At 46.1% G+C, this 18,816-nt stretch overlaps 1 protein-coding gene across 3 annotated transcripts in view; it reads right to left on the reverse strand.

The window, feature by feature from the left end:
* Window positions 1–1,716: 1,716 nt before the first annotated feature.
* The window catches only part of GPR156 (G protein-coupled receptor 156), a 118,377-nt gene continuing 101,277 nt past the window's right edge, over window positions 1,717–18,816 (reverse strand). For 2 of the 3 annotated variants that reach the window (XM_045502164.1, XM_045502165.1), the window contains 2 exons: window positions 9,444–9,602; window positions 1,717–4,852 (listed from right to left, as the gene is read on the reverse strand). In XM_045502164.1, the coding sequence (XP_045358120.1) occupies window positions 3,518–4,852; window positions 9,444–9,602 (1,494 nt within the window). In that variant the 3' untranslated portion in view covers window positions 1,717–3,517. Of the gene's footprint in view, window positions 4,853–9,443; window positions 9,603–15,845; window positions 16,083–18,816 lie in introns of all 3 variants that reach the window. The other variant, XM_045502163.1, reaches the window with a different exon arrangement.

Here is an 18,816-nt window from a genome sequence, read left to right on the forward strand (position 1 = left end):
TACCCAGTTACACGCCTGTAAAGAAAGCATCTTTAAAGAGAAGACCTTAATCATAATAACTTTCTTGCTTCTCTTTCATTAACTATCATTCTATCCCCCTTCTCCCTAAGAGACTTAAAGTACTGTCATTTTCAGAGTTCAGTTATTTCTGGGTCTTTTAGTGATTTTGCTTCTTGCTTTCAATTCATTGGAAGGCAGTGAAACCAGATGGCTCTGCCTCCCTTTCTGCTGCTTTGCAGAACTGGTTCTTTGCCTTCCTTTGTTTCCTTGCCTTCCTTTGTTTCATCTGCTTATCTGTCCAGAAATCCATCCATCAAACATTTATTGTGCTTATACTTTATGCAAAGCTCTCGGATGGCTACTCTGGAGGACACAAAGATGCAGAAGACACACTCAGTGCTTTCAGGAACTTACAATCTGTGGAGGAGACACATTTAAACATAACAAAATAAATACAGACACAGAATTCTGAGATTTTGTGGAACTTACATTGACTTTTCTCTTTACCATTTTAGAAATGATATGGTTCTTTAAAAACAAGCCTCCTACATTCTGATGCTTTTTTCTCTGCTATGAGCTCCAGGAAGGCCAAGTTGATCCTTTAAGGAAAGAGTTTGTCACAGGCCAAGAGACAGGAATAGACTTTGGAATCAGGATGGACACCTCCAACCCCAAGATTTCAATCAGCAGAACAACATACGCCTGGGTCAGAATCAGGTCTGGCTCCATGCCAGACCTTAAAACCAATAGATATACCTAATCCAGAGCATGGTAGCAGAAGCAACATTTCCTTCTCCAGGATTCCTTTGCACAAGTTACTGCCCTTTCCTCAAAAGCCTAACAGTCAAGAGCATCCAAAAGTCATGACACACTCATCCTTTTAAGAATTTTGTCACTGGATTATCTGGTTTGGGGTAAAAGATTTAGGAAAGGAGCTGGTGAAGAGTGGGGGTGGGTACACAGAGTAAACAATAGATTTGGAGACAGTATCTGAGGGCTGTCATGATATTTGGCACATAGTTTTTAAACCAAATGACAAAAAAGGAAAATTCAGGGTAGATTCTCCATCTCTTCAATCAAGTCTATCAAAGGTTACAAAATCATTCTAGGTAAAATGGATAATAGAAGTTTCTATATAGTGGAGTTCAAAATATGGACCCCAAAATATCCTTTAACTAGGGGATCAGTCCATTCCATTTGGGGGTGTTCAAGACTCTACCTGAGTCTTGAAAGATGAATAATTCACAAGGTGCACAAAGTGGAGAAAGAAATTCTAGATAGAAGAGGGATGGAGGTGTGGAAGTGCCAAGTGATGGGACTGATGGTATAGTCGCAGAGAGAGTGAGAAGGCTAGAGGGATTGCCAGGTTTAGAGCATGCATAGTCCACATAAGTGAGTGATAGACTTCTAAAGGTGACATACTAGAATGAAAGAAGCTAAAGCCCAACCACAGGACCTGCCACCATGGGGGGGAAGAGTCAAGGGTCTCCAGAGTTTTCTCTCTCCACTGGGGCAGGTGTTTCTGGGATAGAAAGCTGCACAGGGAGACCACAGAAGAATCTGTTACAAATGTGAGTTTGGCAGAAGATCTACTTGGAACCTGGGCTGAGCCAGTGGCAACTCTGGTGGCTGCTTCGTGTCCACTCCCTTGGTGGTTCACAGAGGCCTCTCTGTTCCTCTCCTCTGCAGCACGGGACTATAATTTCTAGAGACTTGTTTGGGGAGACATTTCTTATTTATTAAGGGGTTGTTTGGACAGCATACAAACAGCACAGGTGGAAGCTACAAACCCACACACAGAATAAGTTATGACATTTGTATTTAAAAGTAAACGATAGAGGAATCTGTGCTACCAGGAGGGCTTCCCAGTCCAGTGTCCGGAGATTCCCGAGGTGTCGGCAGCCCTGAGCGTTCAGGATAAATCTTCTGGGAGAGATTTGGAACCAAGTGCCCCTGCTCCAAGCTTTTCTAATGAGGCCCAAACTCCTGCACACAAATGTGTATACACAAAGACGGACACACAGTGGGTGCGGGCAGGGGACGGCCTGTAAACAACAATCGCTTAAAGCAAAGTGGACCCACCAGTGCTTTCCCTGTGGCACTGGTGGTGGTTAAGCTCCTGGCACTCACTCTTCACCAACTCCCTGGCTCCCTTGGGAGGTGCGGGTGGGCCCCTGGGGCAGTGAGAAGTGGAGGGCTGCTACCTGAGGCCAGGAACCCAGTTTTGTGATCTGGAACTGCAGGGTGAGCATCTCTCAGCTTCCCTACACTACCCTTGCTTTATTGTCTGGCCTGCCAAGCGCTGCCAGACTCTCTCAGGAGAATGAGTGAAGAGATGTGTCCTCAGGGAAATCTACCAACCTGGAGTCCCATGAACTGAGGGCAAGTCACGCACGAGCCACTCTCTAGCAGTGTGATGTCTGGGGAAGCGACCTCAGTTCTCTAAGCTGCAAATTCCCCATCTGTAAAATGGGAACGAGAGCACCTACTGCACAGGGATATCATAAGGAATTACTGAAATATTATATTGCCGAGGACCATGCCAGACTCAAGTTAAATATTCAAAGCCTGTTTTCTTTCCTGCCTCTCCCCCATTTCTTCCTTTGTATTTTCCCATCTTCTATTTCCAGGTTTATGTAGCTGTTGGTGGTCATGTAATTCCAATGGCCCCCAAAATACCTCTTGACAAATAGGACCTCTCCTACCCCATCAGAAACCATCATTGTGTGATCCTACACCCCCAGTACAAAACTGTACCCCTGGTAGAGTCAAAGGGAAGGGCCACAGGGACCAGGAGACAGTCTGGGCCTCTGGTGTTATCCGAGGTCAGGAGTGAGATCTGGGTAGCCTATGGGCACATGGAGACCTGACAGTCTCAGGGATGATGGTGAGATGCCATAATGGTGGAAACACATGTACACCAAATAGTGGTGTAAAGGTGGCTCTGAGCCGAGGCTGGCCAGAAGCTGGAAATTAGGGTGGTGGTGTTCACAAGCTTCAGCAGAAGTAAAACCATCCCCTGCCAAGAGTGGGGCACCCAAGAACGTAAGAGACCTATCTTCTTAACAGGCCTGTCCATCAGAAGGCCAGTTTGATTGGTCGCTGTCTACAACTCTGTTTCTGCAGAAATTTTCCTTCCATGTTTCCATCTGTATAGTCCATATAGTGACCCACCTAGTACATATTAAGAGTTTTGTAGAATACAGGCTGACCAGGACAGAAAACCCTCTGTTCTCACTTAGCACCTTTTATCGAGAAGTTATCTTTTATGGTCACTGGAGTCTTTTATAGGAATGCTGTGAGGTAGTAACAAGATAGGCAATCCCCCTCATTTTATAGATCAAGAAGTGCTCAAGGTAACACAGTACTCAAGTGAGCATAGCTGAAACATGGTAAAAGCTTGATCAGTTCAGGGCACTGGTCTGTTCCCTAAAGGCCAGAACTGGCCTTCCTCCTACAGGCGTTGGTATGGCTTGTCCTGGACCAACCTCTATATCCACACCCACTCTGCTGCTTTTCACACCAGTGTCGGTTTCAAGTCCTCTTTGAAGTTCACGATAGGCTTTGAGTGGGCCCACAGCTTTTCCCAGGAAGCCAGCCCCCCAGCAGGGTCAGGGTCACTGTCTGATGAGCCACTGTCACTGGAATCAGAGGAGCTCTGGAAGCAGATTTCACAGTAGGGCCGGTGGCAGTGGCAGAAGAACTCATCTGAACTGCTGGACTCAGTGTCAAGGTAGTTGCACGGAGAAGACATGGATGGACGGTCTGGGAATCCCAGGGACAGCAGCTGCCGCTGCTCAGGCACGTCTGGTGAAGCTCTGGATAGGTGTGGGGCGGCAGGACGCTGTGCTTGGTCAGAGCCAGAAGGCTGGTGAGCAAAGGCTGCCTGGCTCCCTCTGGTACCCTGGGGCTCTGTCTGGCTTTGTTTGCTGCCCTCCAGGGTGCCCGGCTTGCCTTGTGGATCTGGGAATAGTGAAGGCTTCCTGGAAGAGGGTTTTGGTGCCCTGGAACCAGCAGTTTGGGGATCCAGGCAGAGACTGTCCCTATTCTGCACATTTAGCCCACCACGTGCCCCAGATACAGTCCTATTTGCCCAATGCCCCACATATGAGGGTATAGAGCCTGGAAAGTGTGAGCGAGCCCGCAGTGCTGCCCGCCTTCTCCTCACCATGTACGGGCTGAAGCCCAGCTCCTTGGAGAGGGGAATCTTCTGGGGGTTCTTCCAGGGCTGCTGCGTATAAGATGGGGAAGAGGGGAGAGGAGCCTCAGGGCCCAGGCCCAGATCTTGCAGGACTTCCTGAAGCTTCTCCCTGATCACTGAATTGACCCTTGACAGTCGCTTTTGGGGCTCCTCTGAGTTCTCCAGCTGCCCTTGTCTCTGGGGAACAGGGCCTTCTCCACCTGGTATGACACTCTGGTGGGGGTTCATGGGTACTTGGTCTCTTCTTTCTGCACCTCGGCTTTGCTCAGGCTGTGGCTTCTGGCTGCAGCCCAAATTTAAATGACCAGAAAAGTCTTTGAAGTTAGAAATTTTTTCCTTCTGCCCTGAGGAGGAGCTGGTGTCTTTCACAGCCCCCTCCAGGCTTTGTACACTTGAAGAGGGCACTGAGGTGCTCTGGGAGTCCTGGGCAACTATACTGGTATCATTCTGAGAGTCAGAGAGGCATTCCAAAGGCCCTTGAGCTACCAGGCTGTGGGCAGAGGCTGCAGTCAGGCTGTTCTTGCTGTGGGAAGAGGTGGGAGGGACGGCCCACTCTGGGGGGTCGAAGGTATACTCAGCCGACATCAGCCTCACTAGCTTCTCTTTGGCGTTGTTTACTTGTTCCTGCAGGCTTTCAATCATAGCATTTTTCTGTAAAATAAAAGCAAAACCATCAATAAAGGATGCCTCTGAGGGTTTTTACACTGTTTTCCACAGCGGCAAAAGAGTGGTATCAGAACCTTGCTTTAAATCCCAGTTCCTCTGTGTATTGGCTTGTGATCTTAGGCTCTGAGGAGGTAGCTCCATGAGGTGAAATGAGTTGATGTGAGTGAAGTGCTTAGCACAATAACTGACAAATGGTGCTCAATAAATGTGGCATCGTCTGTGGGAAGAGGTCGGAGGAGGCATAGCATTAGCTTTTTGTTGGCTGCTGCAGCACCCTCTCCCCTTTCCTCAGCTCAGGGGGTCAGGTCAACCTGCAAAACACCAGTCTGAATAATGTTTGAGATGGCCCAACTCTAGGTTTGTCACACTTTCATATAACACAGACAAATTTCAGGCGTATCTCAAGGGGATGAATGAATGAGGAAATAAGTATTTTGCCTCTTGCTAAACAGACTAGAAAACTGGAAGAACAGAGAGAAGAGTGGAGAATCCTGAACCAAAGAGATAAGACTAGAGTTGGAGGGGGGTGTGCTACAAGAATCTCAGGATGGTGTTATCACCTCTTTTGGCTGGACCTTGGGGGTGGGAGCCAAAGCTACCATGTGGCACCATCAGCTGTCTGTATCTGCTAAAGAAGTGCAGGCACCAGAATTATTAAAGAAGCTTTTTATTTTGTTATGTGTTGTTTAAAGAGAATAGTTGGGACCAGATCCCTGACAGCTTGATTTAGTAGATCTAGAATGGAGCCCAGAAGATGAATCAGACTGGGGCAGTTCCACTGCTGAGCTGCCTACCTGCTGCATGGCTGTTAGTTGGTCAACAGGCCATTCCCAGGAGAGCTGGCAGCTGAGAGCTGCAGAGGCGTGCCCGTCTAGCGGCAAGATCAGGGGCCGTGAAGTGGGAGGGAGGGGTGGTGGAGGGTGTGCCCCGAGCATCCTCTGGTGGTACAGCAGGTGACTGTCTAGCTCAGACCTATGTCCACCTGATGAAATTTCTGATGTTCAAAGGTAGCAGAGCACAAAAGAGAGCTGATGGGGCAGATGATGGTCAAGGGTTTGGGGGGTAATAACACAAACACTGAATTCTAGGAAGTGTTTGTCCAAATACCAAAATACTGCCTCTTTATTGCTATCTTCTTTAAATTTTTTTTTTCAACGTTTATTCATTTTTGGGACAGAGAGAGACAGAGCATGAACGGGGGAGGGGCAGAGAGAGAGGGAGACACAGAATCGGAAACAGGCTCCAGGCTCTGAGCCATCAGCTCAGAGCCTGACGCGGGGCCTGAACTCACGGACCGCGAGATCGTGACCTGGCTGAAGTCGGACGCCCAACCGACTGAGCCACCCAGGCGCCCCTGTAGCTATCTTCTTTAAAAGCTGAGGGTGAGCATCTGGACGTCCATATACTACGCCCTACAAATAGAAGAATACTTACTTTCTTTAGGCTCCCTGAAACAAGTTGCCTATGGACTGAACTGGTGTTTTTTTTCCTCAAGTTGATATGGGAGAGTTGCCCAGAAGTGACCCTTTAAGGGAGAAGCAACTTAGGTAAACGAGTCCAGCAACAGCCCTCTGGGCAGCAACTCCAAGCAGACCTCCTGTTCCCTACTTATAAGCAGGAGGGTGATTTTCCGAATATTGGTACTCCAGTTTCATCCTGGGTTAGTCTACTTCTTTTATCATCCAGAGAGAGTCCAGGATCAGTGAGTAACTGGTGAATAAGCAGAAAGGATTCGCAGCTGAGTGCCTGCCTTCCCATCCTCCCTGTGCTCACCTGCAGAGCGGTAAGGCAGGGGTGTAGCTGGGCAAGTAGATGACTCAAGGACTCACCAGGAGCGGAGTAGATGAGTAACAAGGCGACATTCATTCAGGCTCTTCATGATATCTGGGTGGTGCCAGAAATCTCTCTGAGGATCTCACAGGTGTGACTAAGCTGGCTGCACAGAAGGGACCCCAACCTTCTTCCTCCTCACCATCCCCTCCCCCTGAAGCCCACCAGGCACATTCTCATACTACCTTCAGAAGGTCTCTACTCCCCCACAGGTAGGGGGAAGCCACCAGCTGATGACAGCTACCCCAGCAAGTAAACTCTGAATGCTGACTTTTTGTGCCTTATCCATAAATTTCTTTGAGTGTAGAAAAACAGGGTAAACATTGAGTTGGGAGGAATACTTTTCTCCCAGCAAACCAAACATCTGAAGCTGGCTGGTGACAGATTTAGAAACGTCAGCCTAAACAGTAAATTTCCCTTGTTCCAGAAAAGGAAGTGGGGCTCTGTCTTCTCCATGGCTGCATACTAATTAAAGGCATGGTGTGAGGCACTGCCATTGTGAGACCAAAATCTGACCTACCATGGCAGCTACATTTAAATGAACTTATTAATTATTGCTTTTGGCATATCTGGGGAAGCAAAACATCCACAGGTGTGTTCCATAGGGTGCAGGCCATAAGGAGAAATGGAGTCACACTCTTGTTTCTATGGTTCAAGGAAGTAAACTAGTAGGTGAATTTCCTCTGCTGTAGTGTGTAGAAGGGAGGTCCTTCAGCCTCCAAGAAGGTTCTGTCTGCTGGTCTTTCCACAGCCTGGCAAGTCAGTGATGCATGCTGCTCAAACAGCCTCTGGGGGACCTCTAGCCATACAGTCAAGGGGGGGCAAGAGTAAGAAGATTGTAGGAAAGTAAGAGGAGGACTCAAGGCGACAGATGGGGCTGCGTAAGAGGGACCTGCAACCAAGGAGCTTGGAGTAGGGGGTCTGTGCACATATGGAGGCAGGAAGGATACTTGTGTTTATCGACCAGGCAGTGCTGGAACTGGAGATTCAGATACTGGAAGCTCTCTGGGCTTGTGAAGAGGCCTGGGGACAGGATGCTTGTTCTCAGGCCTGTTCTGGGAAAGATGTTCCAGGTGTAGGGCACTGAGGGGAGGAGGCCAGGATTTTTACTGCCTCTGCATCTGCTTTCTATTAGGGCCCTCCCTCCGCAGACTCAAGACATCTTTTTGGAAAGAGCAGATTCAGTTACTGCGTGGGAAACAGGGTAGTGTGGCAGAAATACAAAAAGCACGTCACAAATTACCATAAGGCTAAAGAGTCAGGCCACTTGGCTGTTCCAACATTAGCTGATTGTGAATAAAAACCATCCTGGATGTTCTCGCCAAGTTTCTAGCCTTCTGTTTAGCTGGACAAAAAATGCTTCTTTGAAGACCTCGCAGAGTATCAAAGGCAATGCTACTCCCTTGCCAGGTAGGAAGAAATCTGGCTTTGAAATAAAGTCCTGAATACCTCATAAATAGTAAAAATAGGGAGAGGTATTACTCTGATGGATCGAAAAGCTCCAAACCAAGAGTGTGGAGGGAGGGAACAGAGAAGCACAGGCAGCAGGTGCTGGCGGACATTAATCCCTTCCCTGGTTGTGTTTCTTGGGTCCCCATCACATCATCCTCTCATGCATGGACAGCTGAGACCCACGTGTCAGTCCAGTTACAAACAAGTGTAGTTTCCCACACAGCACCTACTCAGGTATGTTCTGTACTGAAAATAATATGAAATATAATTTTGTTAGAGCAAAAAACTAATTCCTCTGGGTCCTGTGTCTCCTTTCCGGGGCAGTGCAGCCTCAAGCTTTTCCAGGTGCTTTCTTCAAGCACACATTACACTGCCCGATTCTGGGAGAGGTGCCAAGCCTGGCTCAAGAACAGAAGGAAAAGGGGCTTGGGTTTGCCCAGTCATCCCTTGGTGCTACTATGATATTTAGAGGCCCCATTAACTTCTCTGTCCCTGCAACTCTTGATCTCAGGGTTGTGAGTTCAAGCCTCACATTGGGTGTAGAGATTACTTAAAAATAAAATCTTGAGCAAATAAATAAATAAACAAATAAGCCCTCTACCCCATTTTTAGACACTGATTGACTTTCTGGGTTGGTAAAATGATTGCAATCTCTAGTTCAAACCTGGAAAGGACAGTAATGGGCCTCATAAGATCTTGGAAATGAGGGCACTACTCTAAGAGAGGATGTGTCATACAGAAAAAGGTAGGATCCACTACGACTCATGGCCTTTACAACACTGTTCCCCTGCTTGGAATGTTTTTCCCTGCACCTGTACTTAACCTTCAGCTCTCAGCTAAGAGCGTCTTTTCTGAACATTTTAATTAGGTTCCCTTACCCTCACTACCCATTATTCTGTCTTACCACTCTTATTTCTTCCTTCATAATTCTTATCACAATTTATAATTATACATTTACTTGATCAACATTGACTTCCTCCAATAGACTGAGATCCATGAGGGTAGGGACTATATTTGTTTAGTTCATCGGCACTTTGCACAATGCCTGGCACACACTAGGCCGATGAATGAATGTAGTGGGTAAGCTGAGTGTCTGCAATGGGTGGGTCCCTGGGGAAATGCTGTTTTTTGTTTTCTGGTTTTTTTTGCCTGGGGCTGAGGGAAGTGGACGTGGCTAGGAAGTGGGGGAACGGAGGGCTAAGAAAGAATGTTAGCAATGAGACCTCTGGGGCCCACCACTGCATGACTGGAGTTCTTCCTGACAGAGAATCCACCAGGCAGAGGTCTAGCTTACTTCTGTGAGGAGTCTGTCCATGGAGTTTTTCTCTCCTCTAGTGTGGCAATTCTGCTCCTCACCATACTGCATATGGAAGCTTTTGCTGGGAGTGCTGAAATATTTGGCCATGCGTCTGATTGTTTGGTTTTCCTCTTCAAATGCCTTCCACTGTTTCAGCTGTTAAATAAAAGAACACATGTTATTTATTTAGTTACACTCCCAGAAACACATTCTCTCACTCTTTTTCAAAAATATCAAGGAATTACAGTGTCACAGATATGTACATATGTGTAAACTATTCTCTCCTCAAAATGTACTTTACTCTGTCAAGTTCATAAACGGTAATGACAGAAAGTATAGAGAATGTTGAGGTCATTATTGGTTTAAAAAATGCCAAAGAAAGAAGCTGACAAGTAGATAAAATTGAATAATCTCAGCTTGCCCCATCTACCTGCCTGTTAGTGGACTGGTCAAGGCAAACCAGAGTTGAAATATACTTCTAGAGCCATATTCTCAAGCCAGAATTTAGGAGCTCTAATAGGGTTAAGCAGTCTAAACATTATATGTTTCAAATGAAACTGCTTTTGGTGGTAAGTAGCTGTTCTTAATTATTCTCATTTTTGGAGTAATAATGGTGTACTTACTGTTCCTGCCAGAAGACTTCTAACCCAAGTCAATAATCAAGTCTCATCCAGATAGAAAACCACAAATGTCAATAAAAATCCATAGAAATGATAGAACATTAGGTCTGAGATCTGACTGTCCTTTTTACTTGACAAATGAGGAAAGACTCAGAAGGAGTATGACCTCTCAAGGCCCTCCAGCTAGTTAGCAGCCCAGCCACAGCTGTAAGCAGGGCACCGTGCCACACCGCATGTCCTCAAGCACAGCTGATGAAGACAGAGACTGTTAACGTGGGGGTTCTAGGGAAAGTTTTTCAGGAGGAACTGGTTTTGAGAAACGATCTGGAAGCCTGGGCTGGTCTAATTTAATAGGGATGGAAAGGAATAGAGAACATTCACAAACAGGGACACTGTCTAGGGCCTTTGGGATACTGTTGCCATGTGGCAAATGCCGGTAACAGGAAGGCCAGGGGAGACCACAGTGCTCAACGCTTCTCTTTCTCCCTTAAGGAATTCTCCTAATGGAGAGTCCTGGTGATGTACACTGGGCACTTTGGTACCCTGGCTCTAGAAATGATGCTGAGGGGTCTGTGGGTAGCCTCACAGGGATCCTGGAATTTATTTGCTACCTCACCAGACATTTATTAAGCTCTGCCTATGGAGCGTAACCCAAATGTGGTAAAGCTGAAAGGATTTAAAATTCCGCCATCAACTACAATACATTCTCACCCAAGTCTTGGATTCTCTGTTGATTCAGCATGAGTCCTTCATGGTATCAGGGGTCTGTGTGATATGTGCTGGGTCAGGCTAGGACCCTCCCCTTATATGCCCTTCTCAAAGTCCCCTTCCCCAGGGTTCTGTCAGCTAACCTTGATACTCAGGAGTTACTGGAGCCTGGCACCAAAGGGTGACTCTATGGTCTTGAGTGGATAGAGCCGACCTCCAGTGTTATTCTCCCAGCACTCACCCTAGCAGTGCTGCAAGTATCTCTGTTCCTTCTCGGGCCCCCCTTGTTTTCTTAGCAGTATAGCTAAGTATAGCTTTTCCTTTCTGTCCCGTACCACCTCCTCTCTGCAGGGCTGCTGGAAGAATTGCTCAACATTGGTGTAAGGGCACCTCCAGGGCTTCTGGTCTGTCTCACACTAAGCTGGCTGGGTGGGGCCAGGGTGCCCCTTGACTAAATCCTCCTCTCTTCTGTGGAGATTCTGGTCGTTAGGACTTGACCCTTCTGGCTTTCTGGAATATGGCTACAAATGGCCCTCAGGTCACAATTTCAGGACCTCTCCATGGCACTTCCTCTAGTAGGACAAGCATTTTCTTGTTTTCTCAGCCTCTGGGCTATGTGGGTATGGTAGGCTGAATAATGCTTCCCCAAAGATGTTCCCCTCCTAATCTATGGAACGTGTGAATATGTTACTGTACACAGCAAAAGGGATTTGGTAAATGTGACTGAGTTAAGGTTTTTGAAAAGGGAAGATTATTCTGGGTTATCTGGGCAAGGCCAATGTAATCACCAGAGACCCTCTAAAAGGAAGGTAGGAGAGTCCGAATAAGAGATGTGACCATAGAAGCAGAGGTCAGAAAGAGAGATTTGAAGACACCACACTGCTGGCTCTAAAGATGGAAGAAGAAGCCACGAGTCAAAGAATGAAGGCAGCCTCTAGAAGCTGGAAAAGGCATGGAAACAGATTCTTCCCTAGACCTTCCAGAAGGAACACACACCTATTGACATCTTGACTTTAGTCAAATATGACCCGTTTCAGATTTCTAACCTCCAGGGTTATTAAGATAATAACTTTATATTGCTTTAAGCTACTAGATTTGTAGTAATTTGTTACAGCAGCAATAGGAAACTAAAACATTAGGAATTGGGATTAACTCTCAATTTCTAATAGGCAAACCAGGGCCTTCAGAAGCTCACCCCATGTGCCTCTCTCACCTCCTCTACTCTCCCCTTGTTTCAGTTTGTGCTTCAAAAAGTGCAAGGTACAGGGGCACCTGGGTGGCTCAGTCGGCTGAGTGTCTGACTTCAGCTCAGGACATGATCTCATGGCTCATGAGTTTGAGCCCTGCATCGGGCACCCTACCGTCAGCACAGAGCCTGCTTCGGATCCTCTGTCCCCCTCTCTCTCTGCCCCTCTCCTACTCATGCTCTCTTTCTCAAAAATGAATAAACACTTTCTTTTTTTAAGTGCAAAGTGCAGAAGTGTTATGGTGCTCCAAACATACCCTTTTCTCTCTCATGTACATCTGCCCCTGGGCATGATGTCCCCCCTCTAAAATGCCACCCGCTGTCCTTCCCCAGTCTGCTCAGTGAACTGTTACTCCTCCTTTAAGACTGGGCCCAAACACCCCCAAATTCTGAGAAGGTATCACTGAGTTCCCAGACTGAGGCACCCCTTACTCAGCATTATGTAACATGCCTTCCTCAAACACCTAACACATGTATTATAAATCCTTTCACATCTGCTCCTACTAGACTCAGAGGTCGGGCCCCATGTGTTTAGCTACATGTTTCCTGCAGTTAATAAGTGGATGGACAGATACATGAGTAAATGAAGGAAGTTTTCTTTTACAAAGTTCATCCATTTAGTAGGGGCGCTGGGATGTATACAGATAATGATAAGGCAGTGTAGAAATTCCTAAATACCTTCATTCAGGAGCAGATGAAACACTTCAAGGATTCAGATGAAAAAACAATGTCCTATCTCAGGACTCACCTGCCTCTCAGAGCTGGAGGGATGGAGGGGGGAGATGTGTGTAAGGATGGGTCACGTTCAGGTCACAAAAGTACAGGCTAGCTCATTGCTGGTGATGACTTCAGTGTTTGGCATAAACACTTAGGCATTTCCTGAGGGCCTGTGTAGAGTACTCTTTGGTCCACTTGCCTCTTCAGTAACGTCAGCCATTTCACTCAGCTCTCTAGCGCCACCTAGCCGCCCGTGAGGTATCCGTGCCTTTCCTTCCATAAGCCCCTCCCATCAGTCCAGTCTGAAGGTTTAGCTGCAAGCAGCAGTTTACCTCCTTGCTGCCTCCCCTCCCCATATAGCTCTCCTCACAAACCTTTTCCAGATTTGTTCAGCTGTCCTATTTTCCCGGGAATACACGGTGCTGGTCTCACAGGGAGAATCTTTCTTCTACCAAAGGCCAGAGGGGAAAATCAATTCAGAGGCACACAAAAAGCTGACAAGCCTCAGTTACTTTTATACTTTCAAAAAGAACCTACCTCCTAAACCTAAAATACAGTGAACTATAAAATACATTTTTTTAGTCATGGTCAGCTCAAGAGGAGATAAAGCATGAGGCAGAAAATAGAAGAGGAAAGACAGAGTAAGAGAATGGAAACTCAAGACAGCTAGGACGAAAAGGGGGAGTGAGACAGAGAGACAGAAAGAGAAAGGCAGACACTGCCTGTCCACCCAGTTCCTGTACCCCCCAATAACTCAATTTCCACTCCCACTTCAACAAACCAAGTGCTTGTTGCTTAGATCAAACCTGGAAGTTAGATTCCAAACCGAACCTTGTCCTGCATGTTTATGTCTGTGATGGGAGTGTACCTAAAGATTACCACTGAGGCTTCAAACACCAAAGAGAGTGGAAGTCTTGCATCCGAGACTTAGGCTTCAAAAGGGACAGAGGTGAGTGTGGAGAGGGAAGATACAAGTAGGGTCATATCATGGAGGTTGCAGATTTACTGAATTTTCAGATAGAGGTCTTGTTTAGATCAGAAAGGCTCTCCTCTAATAGTTCTTGGTGATTACTTCTGTCCCTAATTAATCTTGTTGTCTTTCAGAGATTCTTATTAGCTCTAAATTGTATCCTAGGTCTGTTCTCCGTATTTTCTTAACTGGCCTCTCATTTTTTAACATCTCCTTGTTTTCTGCTTCCTTAAATTAATTCACTAATTCAATATTTTGCCATATCCAACTGTCTTTTCAATGCTTTTATTGGGATATTAAGTTTAACAGAATATTTTTCATCCTTATTCAGTATTTCATGATCTAAGATTATGTCCTTTTCATGATGGTTCACTTTAGTTGAAAAGAGGCAGTATTCTTTGAATCCTGTTGCTGAGACAGATCAGAGCTCTTCTAAAAACTATTTTACTTCAGAGGATGACAGCTTCTCCAAGTCTTCAGAAGTTTGTAGTCCTGTTCTTGTGAACTGCAGAATCTCTTCATAGGTCCTCTCCTCCTAAATTTATAGTCTTACATGAGAAAAGCTATAGTTTCCTAGTACAGTATATATTTTCTCTTTGCTTTTCACTCATGGTCACAAGATGGCTGCCATAGCTCCAGACATCACAAACATTCAAGGTAGGAAGAAAGTAGAATAGGTGATGCCAGCCATGCCTCTGGCTTTTTTAGGAAAGCAAAAGCATTCTCAAAAGCCTTCCAGAAAACCTTTACTGTTCAAAATGGTATTACATGGGTACCACTAGCTATAAGGGAGGTTGGCAAAGCAAGTGTTGAGTTCTTTCAGCCTATATAGTGGAGGTGAGCAAGGAAGAAAGGGGTTAGCAATGGATGGATGGGTTACCAATCAACAACACTGGCCACAGAGCCTAACGGGTGGGCTACACAAAAGATGCCTGCCCACTCTCCTTTCTCCATCTCCCAGAAGGGAACAGCTCTTGTTTTTCATAGCCCTTTTCTGCCAAATCCCAGACAAATAAGCTGGAGCTCTCATGGTTTCCTTCAATCTAGTTCTTATAACATAGAGATTCAGCAAAAATCCCCCTAGTTTCTAGTACAGATGCAGTACCCATCCTTGGTTTTTAGTGCTGCTGCTACAGATTTTCCGTATTTGTTTATTCTGCAGAATATTTTAATGAGAATTTACGAAAGGGAAGAAGACTATGCCTGTGTTGGACCATCGTGCCCCAAAGTGCAGTCGTAACTCTACCTCAGCCAACACTTTAATTATCAGTTAGCTCCCTCATGAAGTCATTCATAGTCAACTTCAAGCTGCAAAGGGAATCAAGATAGGGTCTAAAGGGAGTAGAGGGATGAGATAGGCCTCGGGGGAAGAAAAGGAGATATAGAGTGAAACAGGACAGGTGCCTAATGCCAAGTTCATTAACTCAGATATATGTGGCTCAGTGGTACCCTAGGGCATAACATGAATAATTTAACATCGCTTTCAGAGTCTATGGATTCCTACTCCTTTCCCTCTGACTCCTTTTCTTTCTCTTTGCTGTCTGGATATTTCTGCTTCTATCTTCCTCCCTCATTTGATATTTTTTCTTAGCCCCCATACTATGAAACACATTTTTATTCAGTTTTTATCTCTCCTTATTATAAAAAGAAATGATCCATATTTTCTTCTAATAAAAAATAAGAAAAGGCACTTTAAATTGCATAAATTCCCAAATGAGTTTTTCCTCTGTGATTCTGCAATCTCAGATAGGAAAGAAAGGTTCCTCATTCCAGGCTAGTGAAAGAAATGACGTTACCAAGGTGAAGAGGGGACTGGGGATGAGTGTGAGGTTGACTGGAGGCTAAGTGGAAAGGCAGGTCCGTGAGGCAGCCTGTCAGGGGTGGACACATGCTGCCGTGGCTGCCAGCCCCTAGGGCCTGCCCTCCTTGCTGACTGGGAACAGAGCCGTCCCCTTTAGGGGAGCAAGGAAGGAAGGATAGAGAGAGCCAGCTCTCACTGGGAATCTGCCCTCCTCTGACTCTCCAAGAAATGGTACCCAAAAGTGTCAGTAGAAAACAAAGTGAGCAGTTTATCATGCCCAGTGAAGCCTCTGGAATGACAACAAGGACTGGCCTGCCACATTCTCCTTAGAGCATACCTGGGGAATGAAGATGAAGCAGTTGATTGTGGTTGTGCAAACAAAGATACCTCCAGATGTGAGTCCAAAGACCAGGTTGGGCCAGGAGTGCAAGTATCTGGTGACCACAAACAGAAGCCCAGCGGCCACTACTACGAGGTTGACCCCAACCATGATGGTTAAAGACTGATTCACAGGAGGAGAGCTGACGTGGTCAGTCAGGCCAGCCAGGTAGGCACCATATAGCAGCAGCAGGCCCTGGAGATGGAGAAGAGAACCAGGGGCTGAGAGGAGTGGAGTAACAGGCTTGGTGTCAAAGAGCAGTAGGGTTGGGCCCAACTTCCTCACCTTTAAAATAGGGATAATGCTCTGGTTTCTCTTCAGATCGCATAAATCTTTCACCTTTTACTAAAATAGGGATAATAAAACCTACTTCAAAGGGTTGCTATGAAGACATAGTAGGTAGGATAGCACATGGGAAGACCTGTAAGGCAGCCCTTACACAACTAGCAGGTGCTAAATGTTATTTTCCTCCTCTTCACTGAGAATTGGTTTATTGGAGGTCAGCAAGTCAGCTATCAGATAGGACTCTGCTGGGACAAGGCACACGACAGGAAGCCCACAGGACAGGCTGCTGGGCACTAGGAGGGCACTGGGCACATGGTGCTGTTGGTGGTGATGATTACCACATCAATTGTGTGGTTCTGTGCTACATGGAACTGAGGGGCATGTATCAGCTGAAATAGCCCTGTGGTCTGCTTGTCAAGCCATGTGCCGCGGCAGGGGCAGTGCCCTGAGGACTGTTTTTTTTTTTTTTTTTTTTTTTTTCTAATTTTCCCAAAGGCACCATCTGCTTGCCAAGCCCTGCACCTGCAAGATTGCATCTGTCTAGAAGGGATGCCTTTTTCTAATTTACACAAAGGATCTCTATAGGCTAGCAGCGGCTCTGTGCCAGTGGGTGTTTGTGGGAGATGGAAGAAGAGAACAAAGGCAGGCTGGGACCTAAGCAAGACTGTGGAGCAGGCACAGGCACTAAAGGTTTCATCTATACCCTTCATCCTCTGTGTGACATCCCCTGCCCCCTCCCCCCTCCAGGAACCCAGTGCCCTATTCTTTCCTCTTTCCCATGAATATAAAACTGCTCTCAGATCTCTCATTTGTACTACACAGAAAATTACTCACAGCACGTTAAAGGGTTGTTTCTCCTAGAACGAGCTGTATTTTAAACAGAAATCAAAGCTTTAATCAGCAATACATAATGTATAGATTCAACATATGTTCGCCTGACTATGTGCAAAATATCATGTTAGGTGCAGGGTAGCCAAAGGTGTTACAAAGAGGAATAAATCATGGTCTTGGCTTTCAAGCGCAGTCTGATAGAAAGATTTAAATGTCCGTGTTTTGTCACACAGAATGTGAAGATGCCATGGGGAATGAGATGGGGGTGGGAAGTATCGATATTCAGAGGGAGAACTAATAATGAAAGCTAGGTCAGGTATCAGCAAGGTACCTGCCAGTGACCGCAATCGCACGACCTGACCAACTCCATCTGCAAGGACAGCCCTAAGGATAATTTTTTGGAGGACTGGCTATGCCCACAGTGAAGGATTCAAAATGGCAGGGATGCTTTCTGGGTGCCCCTAATGCCCTGTGTTTCAAAAGGGGCCTGAGGGCCAAAGATGGTCACCCTGAGATCTTCAATGACCAGAAGACACATAAGTCAGGCCAGTGGGACCTGGGTTTTGTGTAACGGATACCATCAGGTGGCATCTAGCAGATTGGATCATTAGTAATTTTATCAAAATTAAATGAAATTAATTCTATGATTTTGAAATGTTCAAATCTCATCTATTAACATGTTTTAATTCCATTAAAACTCTTGCCATAAGGGAATGAGGTATGAATAAAGCCTTTCTACATCCATGACTTGTGTTTGAGTGAATCATACCCAAAACTTGGATGTCATTGGCATTCACTGCTGAGGAGTGGGGTGGGGGTAGTTGCCAGGCTCAGGTAGGGGGTCCTGAAACTTGATGTGAAGATTTAAGTCATCCTCAGGAACTGCTCATTGGCCAGGGAGCCCATGGAGGGCTGGCTCAGTCAGTTTCCTGACGCTCAGCACTATTTCTCCCTTTTCTTTCTTTGTCCTTCAGAAAGATATTACAGTGAAATAAAATGGAAATGGGATTATATAAAAGGCAATGGAGAAAATAAATCAAGTTGAGTCACAAAGTGAGCTGCTGTGGGGGAAGTGCTGAGTTTCTGTTGTGGGGAGGACATGTTCTTCTATGGGGCTCAAGGAATTGAGAGAGGCACTGTGTTTTCAGAACTGTACAGGGGGCAGTGAAAGATTAATAATAATAGTATCTATCATTTATTGAGCTCTTCCCATGGGCCAGGAGTGGTTGAAAACTCTTTTTTAAAAATGTTTTTTATTTATTTTTGAGAGAGAGAGTGTGTGTGCATGTGTGCGCAAGCAGGGGAGGGGCAGAGAGAGAGGGGGACAGAGGACCCGAAACAGGCTCTGTGCTGACAGCAGAGAGCCAGATGAGGGGTTTGAACCCACGAACCTGTGAGATCATGACCTGAGCTGAAGTCAGACCCTCAAACCACTGTTCAGCCCCGGCTGAACATTCTCATCATGCACTAACTCTTTTGAAACTCTGAACAGTTCTGAGAGGATATTATCATCATCCCCACTTTATGTATGAGGGGACCCAGGCTTAGAAAGGTTAAATGAGGTTCAGGGTCAGCTAGGAAGGGATTGAGTCAGAATTCAAACCCTGTTCAGTCGTATTCTGAAGTTCATTTTCTTAACTATTAGCAAGAAACTAGAGATCAAGAACTGTTTACGTCTCAGTGTTCCCTTTTATTTATTTTTTAATGTTTATTTATTTTTGAGAGAGTGAGACAGAGCATGAGTGGGGGAGGGCCAGCGAGAGGGAGACACAGAATCAGAAGCAGGATCCAGGCTCTGAGCTGTCAGCACAGA

This window comes from Leopardus geoffroyi, chromosome C2, assembly GCF_018350155.1.
Source record: "Leopardus geoffroyi isolate Oge1 chromosome C2, O.geoffroyi_Oge1_pat1.0, whole genome shotgun sequence".
Classification (NCBI taxonomy): Eukaryota; Metazoa; Chordata; class Mammalia; order Carnivora; family Felidae; genus Leopardus; species Leopardus geoffroyi.